Source organism: Perca flavescens, chromosome 12, assembly GCF_004354835.1.
Source record: "Perca flavescens isolate YP-PL-M2 chromosome 12, PFLA_1.0, whole genome shotgun sequence".
Classification (NCBI taxonomy): Eukaryota; Metazoa; Chordata; class Actinopteri; order Perciformes; family Percidae; genus Perca; species Perca flavescens.
In genome coordinates this window covers 22,045,107-22,059,690 of record NC_041342.1, presented here as the reverse complement: position 1 = coordinate 22,059,690, position 14,584 = coordinate 22,045,107, and the positions used below count along the sequence as shown (strand labels likewise).

Genomic DNA, 14,584 nt, shown 5'->3' with positions numbered 1-14,584 from the left:
TATACCCAGCCGCTCGAGCGTCTCTCGGTTAGTCGTCTCATCGTTATGTCTCCTCGAGCTGGTGTGCATCGCGGACCGTAGAGCATCCTTTTCCAGCCGCGGGTCGCCTTGTTCGGAGGTGCTGATGCTAGAGAGGCAGGGGAGGGGCGTCACCCGACCTCTGCATTGAAAAAAAACAAAACAAGTGCAAGTGGGCGTGGCTACATGAGGCATCACTCCTATGTGAAACCCCATTGGTCGCTGAAGTCAATAGCGGAAGTGGTGTCATTTTGCTCATCCACTTCCTACCCTCCGATTGACACGCATTCACCGGCCAACTCGGCTTATTATTTTTTGTCGCCACCCCGCCGGTTCACGTCTGTAGCTGCTGGTGCTGTTTTATGATCGGTCGTTTGTTCGGTAACGTGTCACAGAGGGTGCCGAGCTTGCTGTACCGGGTGTCGCTAATGATGAAGCCGCAGGTTGTGTTCGTGCTGGGCGGGCCTGGCGCAGGCAAAGGGACCCAATGCTCCAAAATCGTGGAGGTATGAGAGATGGCAAAAGAAATGACAATTAAACCTACCGACTTTGATGGTTAGGATTTAGCATGTCGTGGTGAAAATGGTATTTAGTTGATTTTAGGATGGTTGTGCCTTTTAATAGACCCTTTTTTTACGAGGTAATATCTACATTTCAGTGACTTCCGGTTGTCCTCTAAAATGAACCTGTGTAGCCAGCTAACGTTAGCTGGTTAGCCACACAGGGTATACAGTTTATGTGCTGGAATACAGAAACTACAAATTACCATTTTAAATATTTTTTAAATATTCACTAACTCTCCAGTATTCATTTCTTAGTACTGAGTCAAAACAGTAAAAAATGCAATGTATTTTAGCCCACTGTTTAATGTTGTAACGTTACAGTTAAACGCTTAATTAAGGTCTGCTAATTCGCTGCAGTATGAATGGAGCCAGCAGGAGATATACCCTATTGACATTTGCCTTGACTCCTCTATGTAGTTGAAATTATGTAATGGTCAGTATACATGTGGAGTAGGTTTGGTCACTCCACCGTCGACTTTGAACAAACAGAAACAGATGGTGACGTAGACATGTACAGGCTGAGTCATTAGTCCAATGGTCTGGGTCTGACAAAAGTTATTTTTAACAAGCCACCCAAAAAGTTTGAAAAGCCAGACCTCTACTTAAGGATGCTACTTTGATTTTTGTCTGAAAGTCAAACTCATGAAAGCTGCAGCTCTACTGGGGGGGCAATAAGTCTCACTTATAGAGCTTCTATAAGAGAGACTTTATAACTACTTCTGTTTACTGATGTTACTTTGAGTGTTGGCTGCCGTGCTTTAAGTATGGTGCTGAGGCCTGAACGCATAGAGGCTCCTTTCATTAACTACACAAGGTCTGACTTCTTCCAAGCCTCTGAGTGAGAAGATGTTAGCCTGTCCGTAAAGGCTGTCTTCTCAAATGCAGATTTTTAGAGTCAAATATATACATACACACACACACGCACAAACTTTTTTTGTTTTTAAATGACAATCTGCTCTTTCTCCTCCCCAGAAATTCTTGATTACTAGCTATGAAGTGCTTTGCTTTGAAATACCATTTTCATCGCATGAGGTCAACTTATTATATTTAAAAAAATGTTTGTGTCTCTCAGAGCTACAATTACACACATTTGTCAGCTGGAGACTTGCTGAGAGCAGAGCGGGCTAGAGAGGGGTCAGAGTTTGGACAGCTCATTGGCAACTACATCAAGGAGGGCAAAATTGTCCCTGTGGAGATCACCATCAACTTACTCAAGAAGGTATGCACCAAATACAGGCTGTAAATTAGGTTTGTGCTTGCCTGGCAAGAGACAAATTTGAATCCGTCAGCCTGGTGTCAGACACTTTTATTCAGGACCTGTTTACAATTCAACACAACTCCTCTTTTGTTTTTGGATATACAGGAAAAATCTGTAACTCTTATCAGAGATTTTAACAAAAAAAGTATTTTGAAATTGATTCTACTCTCTTGTCTATTCATGCCAATATATCTGGGCAGCACTTCTCTTGTTTAGTGCTGAAACAACCAAGGCGATTTGTGAATTCACTGGATATTAAACAGCGACAATCAACACATTTTTTAAGTCATTTATTAAGTAAATATACAAAACATTTGCTTCTCCTATCCTCGTTAGTGTTTTTTCCTGTTTCATATACTTTAGATTGAAATGTTTTGTTTCTTGGACTGTTGGTTAGACATAAGTAATTTAAAGACAACTTTAGGAACTGGTAACTTGTGATTGTCAATTGTCCTTATTTTTAACATGAAAGACTTACCAATGAATAACACAAAAAAAAATCAGTAGATACAGCTCTATTTTTGTTTCTGACAAAATAATACATTTTATTGGTAGCAATCCAAGACCATGTCTGACATGGATACTTGCTAATGTTTACATTTCTATTGTGTGTCTATTTCTATTTGTGTTTTGAAATGCTAACCAATAGAATAGATATTGTGTGTCATTGTGTATTTTGATTGGTCTGTGTCTTTTTATAAACGGCTATTTCAATGAATTCACATTAGGAGTAAAATATTTCTGTGTTGTTCTCTTTCTTAAGGCAATGGAAGAGACCATGCAGAAAGATGAGAAAAAGTTCCGTTTCCTCATAGACGGTTTCCCCCGCAACGAGGACAACCTTCAGGGGTGGAACAATGTCATGGATGGCAAAGCAGATGTCAAATTTGTGCTTTTCTTTGACTGCGGCAATGAGGTGCGTCATGGAAACTAGCTGTTTTTAGAGCAGAGAACAGAGCTGATATCCTCAGAGACATGTTACACCAAGCACACAATCTCTGTCTTTTTTGTCCACAGGTTTGCATCGACAGATGTCTAGAAAGAGGGAAAAACAGTGGACGCACTGATGACAACAGGGAAAGCTTGGAGAAAAGGTACCATCCTGCATCATAAACAAAATATGTCACTTTAGACTTTAACAGTACTAAACCCCAGAAGTATACACTGCTGCCTTTAACCATTAATTGATTTCATGAACTGATTTCTGTCTGTAACAAAGTACAACAAGCATATCTGATCGGTATAGATTTATCTGACCCATATAGCTGACTGCTGGGTGCCTGCACATGTTTTTAACCTCATTTGTGTCTCATTTGAGTCTCCTGTGTCATCTGACCCCAATAACCAGGCATATTTTTCTTGCAGAATCCAAACCTACCTGCAGTCCACGCAGCCAATCATTAAACTGTATGAGAAACACGGAAAGGTGCGCACTGTAGACGCCTCTCGCTCTGTGGATAAGGTGAGTAAATGGCATCGCCTGTAGGAAAGCATTCTATGAGTGCTACCCATAGATTTCAGAAGGGACGTTTGGTTATGTTTGTTTAAAGTTTTTTTATAACCTGGATGTTATGCTATGTTATGTGCTCACCTTAAATCTGAGTTTAAGATGTGTGTGTACCAGCTGATTTTGTGACTGGTTAGTTACTAATTCCGAAGCCAATCGTGGTCCAATGTGCAACTTACTCAAGTAGGAGACATCTTGTGTCTAGGTAAACTTCTGAAAAGAAGTGGATGACATTTTTAATTTGGTAATCAAACCTTTTTGTGAAAAAAGCTATTATATTGTATTAAAACTTGTCTGGAGGAGGTCTTTAAACAAATCCACATTATCATTTTATTTTATAGTGCTCATTTTCAGGTTCATAATTTTATTTAGAGGTTGTACCAAAATAGGTTTACATGGTTTAATTTTCAAAAAACACTATACACTCCTCTTTTCACCCTGTGTGTTGAGCGCTCCGTTTTAGCTACAGAGTGAGGCATCTCTCTTCTGTTCAATCTTTGATGGGAGTCGCACATGCGCAGTAGCTAGGTAAGGACTACTAGCCAGTCAGAAGCAGAGTATGAGGGCGTGCCACACTAGCAGCTAGGCGAGCATTATAACGTGTGTTACAAAGTGACGCACATTCGTCACAGAAGTAAAGGTTGGACTACAATAGAGCTCTTTGGAGCAGTTTGTGAAAAGTGTTTTCTGTTGGAGATGGTAGGTGCCTTTGGGGTGGACTTTGGGCTTTTTCACTTTGTAAACCTATAACATGGACAAAAAATATATAACACGATAAAGGCAGATACTTAAGTGATTACCCAACTTCATAGTTGTAAACGTCCATCAGATTTAGTAGGAAAACGTTCTGGTTTAACATTAGCTTCCACACTTTTAGTGGTGTGTGACAAAGGATGATGGTGACATTCTGGGCTTTTGAACTTGTTTTTCACTTCCAGACACATACTTCAGATTAGAGCTGAAACTATTGATTTAGCTGTCAATTGACAGAAAATCCATTTTCAACTATATAAGTAATTTATTAATTGCTTTTATTATCAGGCAAGAGTGCCAAACATTCACTGGTTCTCTGGTATTTTTTGTAAATTGAATATATTTTAGTTTGTCAAACAAAGCAATTGGTCCATAAACATCATCTTTTATAAACTTAATGATAAATCAAATCATCAGAATTCTTAATGAAATTAATTTTTAGTTACAGCCCTACTTAAAATGGGTCTGTTACTGTCAAATGGGAATTTAAAATCTATCTGATGATATGACAACTTTTATAGCCGTGTCAACTCATTCCAAAATCTCACCAGTGAAGTTGATGGTATGTTGTAACTAATCAGAATGGTGCCTGGAATAAAATGTTCAAATCCTTTTCTATGTGTTTTACTTGTGATCAAAGTTCGTAATATAGGCAGCACTTCAGCTTACTTTGGTTAGTTCAAATACCGACTTTGTTTGAGTACACCTATGTTTGTCTTTCAGGTGTTTGCTGATGTGAAAGCCATTCTAGACAAAGAAGGTTGAGTTTTTCCAGCTGCCAACTGCATTCATTTACCCTTTTTTAGTTTTCTTTTTATCAACTGCCAGTACACTATAATACGTTTTTACTTTTGGTTAATTTTTTTTTGTTTTCCATCTCTTTTGTAAAATGTTGCACTGTTTGTTTGTGAATATGTGTACAATATGTATTGGTATGGATGAGAAGTATTGTTGCCTAGCAGCTACTTGTGATCAACATGCCATGCTCAGAAGAGCTCACAGCTCGTCTGCACTCTTTCATCATAGTTTGAGGCCTTTGCATAGGAACAAATTGTATCACTTCTAGTAGTGGAAGTAGCTTTAAAAAAAAATGGTATATAGCGTATCACTAATGTCTTCAGAGTATCATGTCATTGGAAGCTGCCATAATGCTTCAGACCAAATAGTTTGACCTGATGACGGCCGGCTGGGATTGATTTAAGACTGACTGAACATCCAATAGCCTCCAAATAAAATGCATAAAACATCTGTCTCATGTTTAATGGACAGTACTACAGAGGCTGTTGCTTTTGTGCCATTTAGAGTTATCCGGTATATATTTCTGTGGTAGATGCCCAATTCATCAATGCATATTTGACTTCGTATCTGAACGTCTCGACATGGTCCATCACAGCTATGACACTTGGGACTAATCATAGAGAAAACATAAAGGATTTGTCAAATCTGTACTGTATCAGCTTGAAGGAGGGGGCTAAAACTCAAAAGTAAAAAATATTTTTTTCCTTTGTCTTGCTCAGTTAATCTAAAACATTTGTTTATTTATGTGTTTATTTATATATTATGTGCTTTTTTTGTTATTTGTGTAGTATTATTCTGCAGTCCAGTACTTACAAAGATTTGGATCAGGTTATTAATTGCTACGCAAGAATTTACAAATTCACAAAACCCCATTCACATGGTAGCTTTCAACGTTATTAGCCAGCAGGGGGCGCTAGACATCACCATATAATGCGAGCACATCTGTCTTAGTTTTTTTTCTTCAAAAACTGTCAGTTGGATTCTTTTTACAGAGGATGGAAAATGACTCCTCAGTAAACAAGTAAATGAATGCTGAAATAAATATTGACTGTATAAGGAAGTGAAGCATTTCTGTATTTATATCAGCATTTATTCATATATTTAGAATGCTATTTACTTATTAAAATTTCTAGATCATATATTTGTGTATACAGTGTTAATGTATTATTTATGTATTTATTGATGAATAAGGCATATTAGTTTTATTATAGTTTTACCCCCCCCCCCTACACACGATTGGCTGACTAAACCATCGGTGCTTCTCCAAATGCTAATGCTAAGTCAAGTCAGGACACGTCTTACTTGAAAATAATGAACACATTTATAGCAACAAGTGCTACGTAACTCATTTTTAATTTCATGTGTGTGTATACACAGTATGTAATCTACAGTAAGATATTTCCTTACACATTCCTGAGCATTTTTTTTTTAGCTTGAGGCCTGGTGAATCTGCATTTTAAGAGCTACACTCAACAGATAATCAGCTTCCAAAACAGTACCATACATGCGTGCACTTGACAACAGAGCAATGTACCAATGTGAAATGCAGCACAACAGCAGTTTATAACTATTGGGGCTTTCATATAGTTCCAAGTTACACATGGATAACACATTAATAGTTTTTCTGGGAAGGTAACAAATAGAGGAGTGTGAATGTAAGGCACTGTTACACTGGTTTGTATGAGTGCACACTATACAACTATACATACTATACATATAGTTAGATAAAATACGGTCAAACTTTAATAATCCAGCTGACATGCATCATTGCAGCACCAAAAGGTAATAGAATATAGCAAAAAAATTTTTTGAATATAAATAAAAGAATGGCAAGTGCTGGGCATGGGTTCTAACAAACATTTTCAACATGTCAAGAACATTTTAAGTAAAAATATTTGAATGAAAAGTATGAAAATATATGAATTACAGCATTATGAATATGTGCAAAATACCATCAGGCTAGAAATGATTGAAAAAAAGAAAATATCTACATAGCAATTTTTTAAAATGAATGACAATATGTACATATTACAATACGTACCACAAACTATGAAATGGCAAAATAACAAGCCCTTGTGTTAATGACAAACTTAACGTTAATATATTCGTACTCTGCCAGCAGATGGCAATCTGAAAATATATATTATCTTATTTACAGAAAAATAAACTAATGAAAAATAACTGCATAAACTGTGACCACATTACTGGGCAAAATGCATACCAATATCTAAAGCAAAACTGTAACAGTGATTCACAATCCAATAAGAGAGAGGACTGTCCTTCAATGCTGATATTCTGTTAAGATATTTGCATTTAAAGAGAAATGCCTGCTCAAATTTTCACATTCAAAATGTACATTTTGTTGTTAGACAATCACAACGAAAGCATAAACTTCTACAATCTTTGAAATACCAAAGAGCTTACATAAAGTAATGTGCATCATTTACGAATGCATGAAGAGAGAACTTTGTTTGTCTTTGAAAAATATAAACATCTTTTGACAACTTGGCAGCCGATGCAAAAAGAAAACAAAAATGACACACAGCGAGACTGTAGTGGGCTCAGCAGGAGTTCACCAGGCCTGTGTTGATGTTGCTGGGAATCCTGCGGTACTGAGCCTTGGTGTTAGTGACTGCGCCGTGCTTCTGTCGCAGATGAAGCCTCAACTGACTCTTGTGTCTGAAGTGGAGGTCACATTTTTCACACTAAGGATAAGAGACACAAAATTTAGAATCACTATTTAAAGGGACGGTTTCATCCCCCAACCCCCACAGCCACCGTTCATAGCTCTCCAGGATTACTACTCAGGATTTATAACTATTGATAGGCGTATGGAGAAGGGATTACTCTCTTTTTAGCCAGCAGACACAGTGGATAAGGAGGAAAGGACTGACGAGGAAGCTTACATGATAAGGCTTCTCTCCAGTATGAATGCGCATGTGGCTCTTGAGCGTCTGAAGGTGGCGGAAGTGAGTTCCACAGATCTCACAAGGGTACGGTTTCTCTCCTGTGTGAATTAACACATGGGCGCGAAGATGGGCCACCTGGAGGAGAATTAAAACATATATTAAGACACATACACTTAAAGCAGTGGTCTGACATTTGCAAAGCTTTTTTTTTCTCACCTGGACAAATCTGGAACCACACGTCTCACACTTGTATGGCTTTTCTCCAGAGTGGATGCGGGTATGGGTCTTGAGGTTGGCTGGCCGGTTGAATTGAGCGCCGCAGATGTTGCAGTGGTAAGGCTTTGCACCTGGAGGAAGATCAGCAGGTTGTGCAATGACCAAAACAGTCACATCCAGGAAGTCAACTTGATCGTACTTTATAAAGGAGGTTTTAATCTTACCGGTGTGAACGGTCTTGTGGCTGGCCAGGTTGCCCTTGTAGCGGAAGGCAGCCTGGCAGAAGTCACACTTGTATGGCTTGTCACTGTGCACCTGGGCCATGTGTTCTTTCAGGGAATCTTCATCTGTGAACTTGGAGTCACACCCATTGCAGAAGTACATGGTGCTTTCTGCACCAAGAAGCAACAAAATCAATGTGACTTTAACATACCTCTGTGGTTTTGTTTAAAATAATCTTGTGAAATCATTTGTTATAATTAAATATAGTATGGCACTTGTGGAGTCCACTTACCACAGTTGGAGGAGGAATACTCTGAGTGCATTTTGGTGGCGTCATCTCGGCTGTAAGAGTCAGGAGAAAGGTGACCCATTTCCATGCACTGAGGGCTGTCGCAGCCACAAGAGGAGCATCTGTGGTAGCTGCACACAAAAAAGATGACCACAGAGTTTAACTTTATTGAAACGATGGCTCCTTGAGATGTAGCATCTCATTTTCGAGGGGGTCCTATAAACACAAATACATAGTTATAAAACACGTACAAACAGAACAGCGTTACATAACAAACGTACACTACAAATACACAGATACAGGCAACTTGCTCACACTCTCTCACCCACAAAAACTGTTTCAAGAAGAACAGTTGAAATAAATACATTTAAAGATGAGCTCAACCCAGTGAAATTGCCTTCTGGATTTAGGCTGTAGCCAGTTCAATGATTCATACATAAAACAATGGTGAGTTCTGTATAGACCCCTCAAAATAAATCTACATAGAGAATTAAAAACAACATTAAGAGGTCTAACATTAGTGTCAGAAGTGTTTTGATAGACACTATTAGCGTCATCAATAATAGGCAGTATCAACTGGGAAATTATGCTTTATCTAACTTGAAATGTAAAACAATTAATTGAGCGATAAAGTGAACTCAGACAGCCATATGTTTTTTAAATAATAAAATCAATGTGGGTCTTAAAGGAGAGTTCAGGGTCAATCCAAAGGCCAAGATACTTGAATTAATGAACTCTCTCAAGGGGTGACCCAATCATCAAAATGAATATGCAAATCAAAAGGATATGTTCGATTGTGTCGTGTACCAAACACCATGCTGCGGGACTTCTTCTTATTCAATAAGAGTCTATTGTTATAAAAACTGTTTTGAACCAAATTAACGTCAAACTGTAAGGAATTCTGGATTTGTAATAAATCAGAGTAAATAACAGTATCATTAGTCTAAAGATGAACATGACAGAGCATATTTGAGGTAAGTCATTAATAAAAAAAAAAAGCAGGGGTCTAAAGGTGGAACCTTGTGGTACACCCTTTTCCACAATCGCTATTCAGACTGAAAACCTTGAAAAACAACAAACTGGCGTCTATTGTTAAGATAGGCATTAAACCACAGGAGAGCATTATAATTTAAACCAATAGAGTACAGCTTATCCAGAGGGAGATAGTGATCGACCATATCAAAAGCCAATAAAAATTATGACTATGAGTTGGCTTTTTTTAAGGATGAGAACACATAATTCGATAAAAAAGAGCAGTGATGGTAGAGAAATTTAGTCCAAAAACCAAAATAAATCCCACAATGAGTTGGAGTTTTACCTGATGGTGCTACAGGTGCTGCTGCTGCAGCTGTCGACACTCTGAGACATGAGGATTTCTTCTCTATGCTCGTTGACTCCCTCTTCTCCCTGGACTTCATTGTGTCCACCTGCTACACCACTCCTGCAGGGGCTCAGTGAGGGCGACATGGATATAGCTTCAGCGCTGCCACTCCGAGCCTCCTTTTCATTCTCATCAGGAGTTTGGTTCATAATGATCAACTTGTACTTCTTCCAATTGCGGGCCTTGCCGTCTTTGGCGCAGTCTGAGAGCTGTCTGAGGCTCAGCGTGGCGTTTCTGCTGCTGTTAGACTCAGTGGGCGAGTTGGGCTGGCAGTCAGATCTGAGGGGGCTTTGAGGGCTGCAAATCACACCTTTGCTAAACCCTGGAGACAATGTTAGGTAGCTGGTTTGTGGGTGGTGAATGCTATCTTCCACCATGGGAGAGACAGGCCTTTGAAGGCTCCTGTGGGCTCCATCTGGTCGGATGATAGTGGTGGGAAAACTTGGGTGGAATGGCACAGGGTGGGAGATGATGGTGGTGGACTCATTGTGAGCCATGTTGGCGCTGGGTACCTGCGAGCATCGTTTCTGAGACAAAGCCCCTTCTCTGGGAAGGTCACTGACCTTATGGGAACCTTCTAGCTTCTCAGCGGGGACGTGGGGGTCACCATAGACATGATAGGAACCAGAGGTGTTGATCCCCCTGAAAATGTTAGGGATGTAGCTCCTGCATTCCTGGAGAGGGAATGAGGATGACTTGTGGTTGTTTCTAAAGTCTTGCTCTTTCTCATCAACAGGCCTCAAATCAGGGATCTCCTCAGCCAGATGTGATGAGTTGATCTGTACCTCTTCAATCGGATGCCTGCAAAAACATTTTGAATGACAAAGTTATGTAGTTATTAACTCCAACTCAGATCCCTTTCATTTTTACAGAGACATTACAGTGTGTCTTGTCACATTTTCTATTTTCCTTTACCTGGACTTGATGAACCTGTGGCAGGTGTCAACCACATGTTCCATCTGGAGGTAGATGGCTGTGTTCATGGTGGCCAGGACCAGACTGTCCTTAAGGTCCAGACAGGATGTGTACATGAAGTCCAGCAGGATGGAAAAACCCTTGGGGTCCACTTTGGGGTCTAAGCTGATGGCACTAAGGTTTGCGTTTTTGGGGTCCATGAACACAGAATAAAAGAAGCCACTGTAAGACAATAAGAGAGAGGGTTGCACAGATAACAAAAAATATTAATTTGGTAGGAGGTATAGAGTATAGGGTGTGGCTGTGTAAGGGACAGTGATTTACTTGATTCACAAAAAAATATGTATTCTATATATAATATGGTCCCAAAGGCAAAATTTAAAAAAATAAGAAAATAAAATCTATAGGTAATCATGCTGCCAAACTGTCAGATATTGTGATGGTGCATACCTGCAGGCCACCAAGATGGCCTTGTGAGCATGAAAATGCTGCCCATCCACCTGTATGGCGACGTCAGTCAGTATGTTCCTGCTGCGGAGGCGGTTAAAGTTGAGTAGGACGTCACCTGCATGGCGTGTGAATTGAATACAGCCATCTGCAGTCGTGGCCATGCTGTCACAATCTGAACAAGGGAAAAAATAATAAATAGTTAGATCATTTCAATGACTCTAAAACTGATCCACTGCTAAATACAGGCACACAAGAGAGGTGCACATACTGTAGGCAGAGTAGAAAAATAACAATGTGGATATTTTTATTGTATTTATTATACTTATTATATACGTTTTTTTTTATTTAACAGGGAACACATATAATAAACATACATGTCAATACTTGAAATATGATGCATTATAAAGAGATATAGCTAGAAGCTATTTTCATCCCCAGTCCCTGGGCAGGACATCTTAAGACCCAAGAAGTTAAGGCAAACTTAACTCACATAGTTGGCCTATTTAACAGTCAGTAAATTATACATCAATGAACACTCATTATATAAAAAGATAAACTTCTATAATACAAGCCATCTGCCTTCAAAGGTTATACTAAAAAACAAGCTTTGAACCTTAAGTGTCTTGACAGCATTTTATCAGAGTGTGGCGCCATTGCAAAGAGAAAAGTGAAAGGGAGTTACACTACATCTTTAATGATGGCGTTATTACATGGGCTATGATTAATATTTTAAACATGCTATTATTGAAAACAGTGATGTTTATTTAGTTGGTCAACATCTGTATATAATTTAAAACGGCGCTTATCATAATTTTGAGGCGACAACAAATCTTAGCCACAGACAATATTATAATACACATATATAGGCTATATGCAAACCCGATCCTACATTGCTGACATAAGGATAAATAATGTGAGTAGCCTATAATGTTCTCATGTCTGCGCTCGCTGCAGTGTCACAGCGTGTAACAGCAGACCAAAGTGCTGGCAGCCTGTAGGTTGTAAACGTGTTTGACGTTGAGCACATTCCGTCCTGGCTGTTCAGATTAGGTTGCCAGTACACAGAGAGGTTTCCTGTTCCCCGATATAAGTAGAACTCATCTCATTTAATCCATTAGCATTTATTTCCTCCTACTCAACTAATTTATCGAGTTAGGCTATCTCTTAACTTCAAGTATTAGACTAAACTTAGACAGCATGATTTCGTCGGATGTGACTCCAAGGAGTGGTTATTTATTTTGTTGCTGCGTAACTTTGGCTCTAAACCGCCGAGCAGGCCAGCACAAGTCCGTTCAAGTTTAGAAACGGTGTTAAGCTGCCATGTCTGGGTACTGTTGGGTACTTTAATCATGTGTTTTAAAGAGTGTTTGCTCGATTGGAAATAAGCATGTAAAGTCATCGGCTCTGTTTTAGAGACATTAGGTGAAGTGAAAAGATTGTTTCTCAATATAAGAAATGCGCAGAGAAATTTAGATGTGACATAAACCAGACCAAAGAGTCCCGTTGCGCCACTTTTGTAGCGTAACTTGACAAATGCTATACAAATATAACAATACAATGTCTAAATATTATTGAGCTATAACGTTAACTAAAAACTGCTGCCTTAACGAACAAGGTTAATGTTGCAAAACTGCTGCTTTCAGTCTAACAGCAGCTATGTAACATTACAAGTGATCAAATTTAATCCGTACTTCTGTCTAAAACACAATCAAAGACTGTGCATCTGTCAAAGTCAACTCTCATAGTTCAAATCTGTTAAAGTTAGTTCACTTCTAGCTAAAAGTTATCACAAAATGTAAGAAAAAATAGTCCAGGCCGGGAGCAGCCACATGAGCATCTGCTACTTCACAACACTTCTGACCTAATGCTGAGAAAATAGGAAGGAAAAAAAGTCACCTTGTAAAAGTTTCCTCGAAACTCTGTGCATCACCAGTTCTGAGAATCCAGTTCTAAGAAACAGAGCAGCTCAATTCTCGGAATTTCAACAGCGGGCCGTACCATTATCTGCTGGGCGGGGGAGCTGTTCCCCGCCATCTGCGTCCTTTCAACCCACTGCCGTCAGTATTGTACGGCATAATATATGGCTGCTCAATTATACTTCTTAATTAAACATATTTGTAGGGTTGGTACAGAATATGTCTGAGATTTCAGCAGTTTATTTGTTTGTATCCTAGTTGGTTAATCTCCCCTTTGTAGTGGATGGGTCCAAGTGCAAGGTCAGCTGACCAAGTTATAAATACCGTGGGGAATATGAGAGCATGTTGTCGCTGTAAACCCCATGTGTAAACTTACCTGAGGTGCTATAAGGAGTTGAGAAAATTCAGTCATCTTATCGTCTAATAATTTGAAATAGAATGCCCCCATATTAGGTTTTTCTTCTTTAACATCTCCCCAGTACATCTGTTTAAATTGATTAAGAAGAACACTTAAAAGTAATAGGCTACATTCCCTGGCAACATGTTTATGTGAATACGTTCTCTTAAAGTAGCCTATATAGTCTACGTTAACAGTAAACATTTGATTAGCCTCCTGGGGAATTCTGCAATACTGACAATTAACTTTGTGTTAAAATTGATCTCACATCTGAGAGTATGTGCGTCCTATTTTTAATGTCACGCAAGTTATAGATAGCAATGTGTGTGTGTGTGTGTGTGTGTGTGTGTGTGTGTGTGTGTGTGTGTGTGTGTATAAAGTCCTCAATTCTCCATGAGGCTCACTTGCTCTTGTGTTCCCACCACTTCCTGTCTAACATCACAGCTGTATATCTATTCATCTGGGTAACAGAATGCTTATATGAGTATACTTACTGATGATTGAGGCAACAAATCAGGAACTAACTGCTCTTTAATGAACAACTGACGTTCCTGAAAAACTTCATAAAGAACTAATGTATGTAATAAATTATGTAACCCAATATAATAATATGATGAAGAACAGACTGCTATGTTAGCTATAATGAACCAGTGTGTAATGACATGTTCCTAGATATCGGACCACTTTCCTAATGACTTGTTCCTGATTAACACCAAATCAGCTGCTAAATGGCACAAAACCAGTACTTATTGTATATGTTATTATTTTTTTGTGTCCTTCAAGAAAAATGGTGTGGTCCTTAGTAGTTCCTTGGTAACTACACAGGATTGTGTGTGCCTCATGCAAAGTGTTACCTTAATCTATTCTGTAACCTGTTTAAATGTACATTTCTTTTGCCAAGTGCATGTTATCATACAGTATCTAACAAAGTATGAAGTATTATTTATGTTTCTCAAATGAATTTTTGTTTGAATGAAAACATATTCTGTAAG

At 38.8% G+C, this 14,584-nt stretch overlaps 2 protein-coding genes across 2 annotated transcripts; one reads left to right on the top strand and one right to left on the bottom strand.

The window, feature by feature from the left end:
* Positions 1-237: 237 nt before the first annotated feature.
* cmpk (cytidylate kinase) lies at positions 238-5,605 on the top strand. Its single transcript, XM_028593422.1, has 6 exons — positions 238-524; positions 1,654-1,800; positions 2,603-2,755; positions 2,857-2,933; positions 3,205-3,301; positions 4,823-5,605. Exons 1-6 carry the CDS (start codon positions 381-383, stop codon positions 4,862-4,864), a joined length of 660 nt encoding a protein of 219 aa, XP_028449223.1. The 5' UTR covers positions 238-380; the 3' UTR covers positions 4,865-5,605.
* Positions 5,606-6,231: 626 nt separating this feature from the next.
* Positions 6,232-13,220, bottom strand: bcl6ab (BCL6A transcription repressor b). Its single transcript, XM_028594115.1, has 9 exons — positions 13,176-13,220; positions 11,280-11,451; positions 10,830-11,051; positions 9,852-10,715; positions 8,537-8,664; positions 8,247-8,414; positions 8,023-8,153; positions 7,804-7,941; positions 6,232-7,602 (listed from the first exon to the last, which is right to left on the bottom strand). Exons 1-9 carry the CDS (start codon positions 13,204-13,206, stop codon positions 7,459-7,461), a joined length of 1,998 nt encoding a protein of 665 aa, XP_028449916.1. The 5' UTR covers positions 13,207-13,220; the 3' UTR covers positions 6,232-7,458.
* Positions 13,221-14,584: the final 1,364 nt, after the last annotated feature.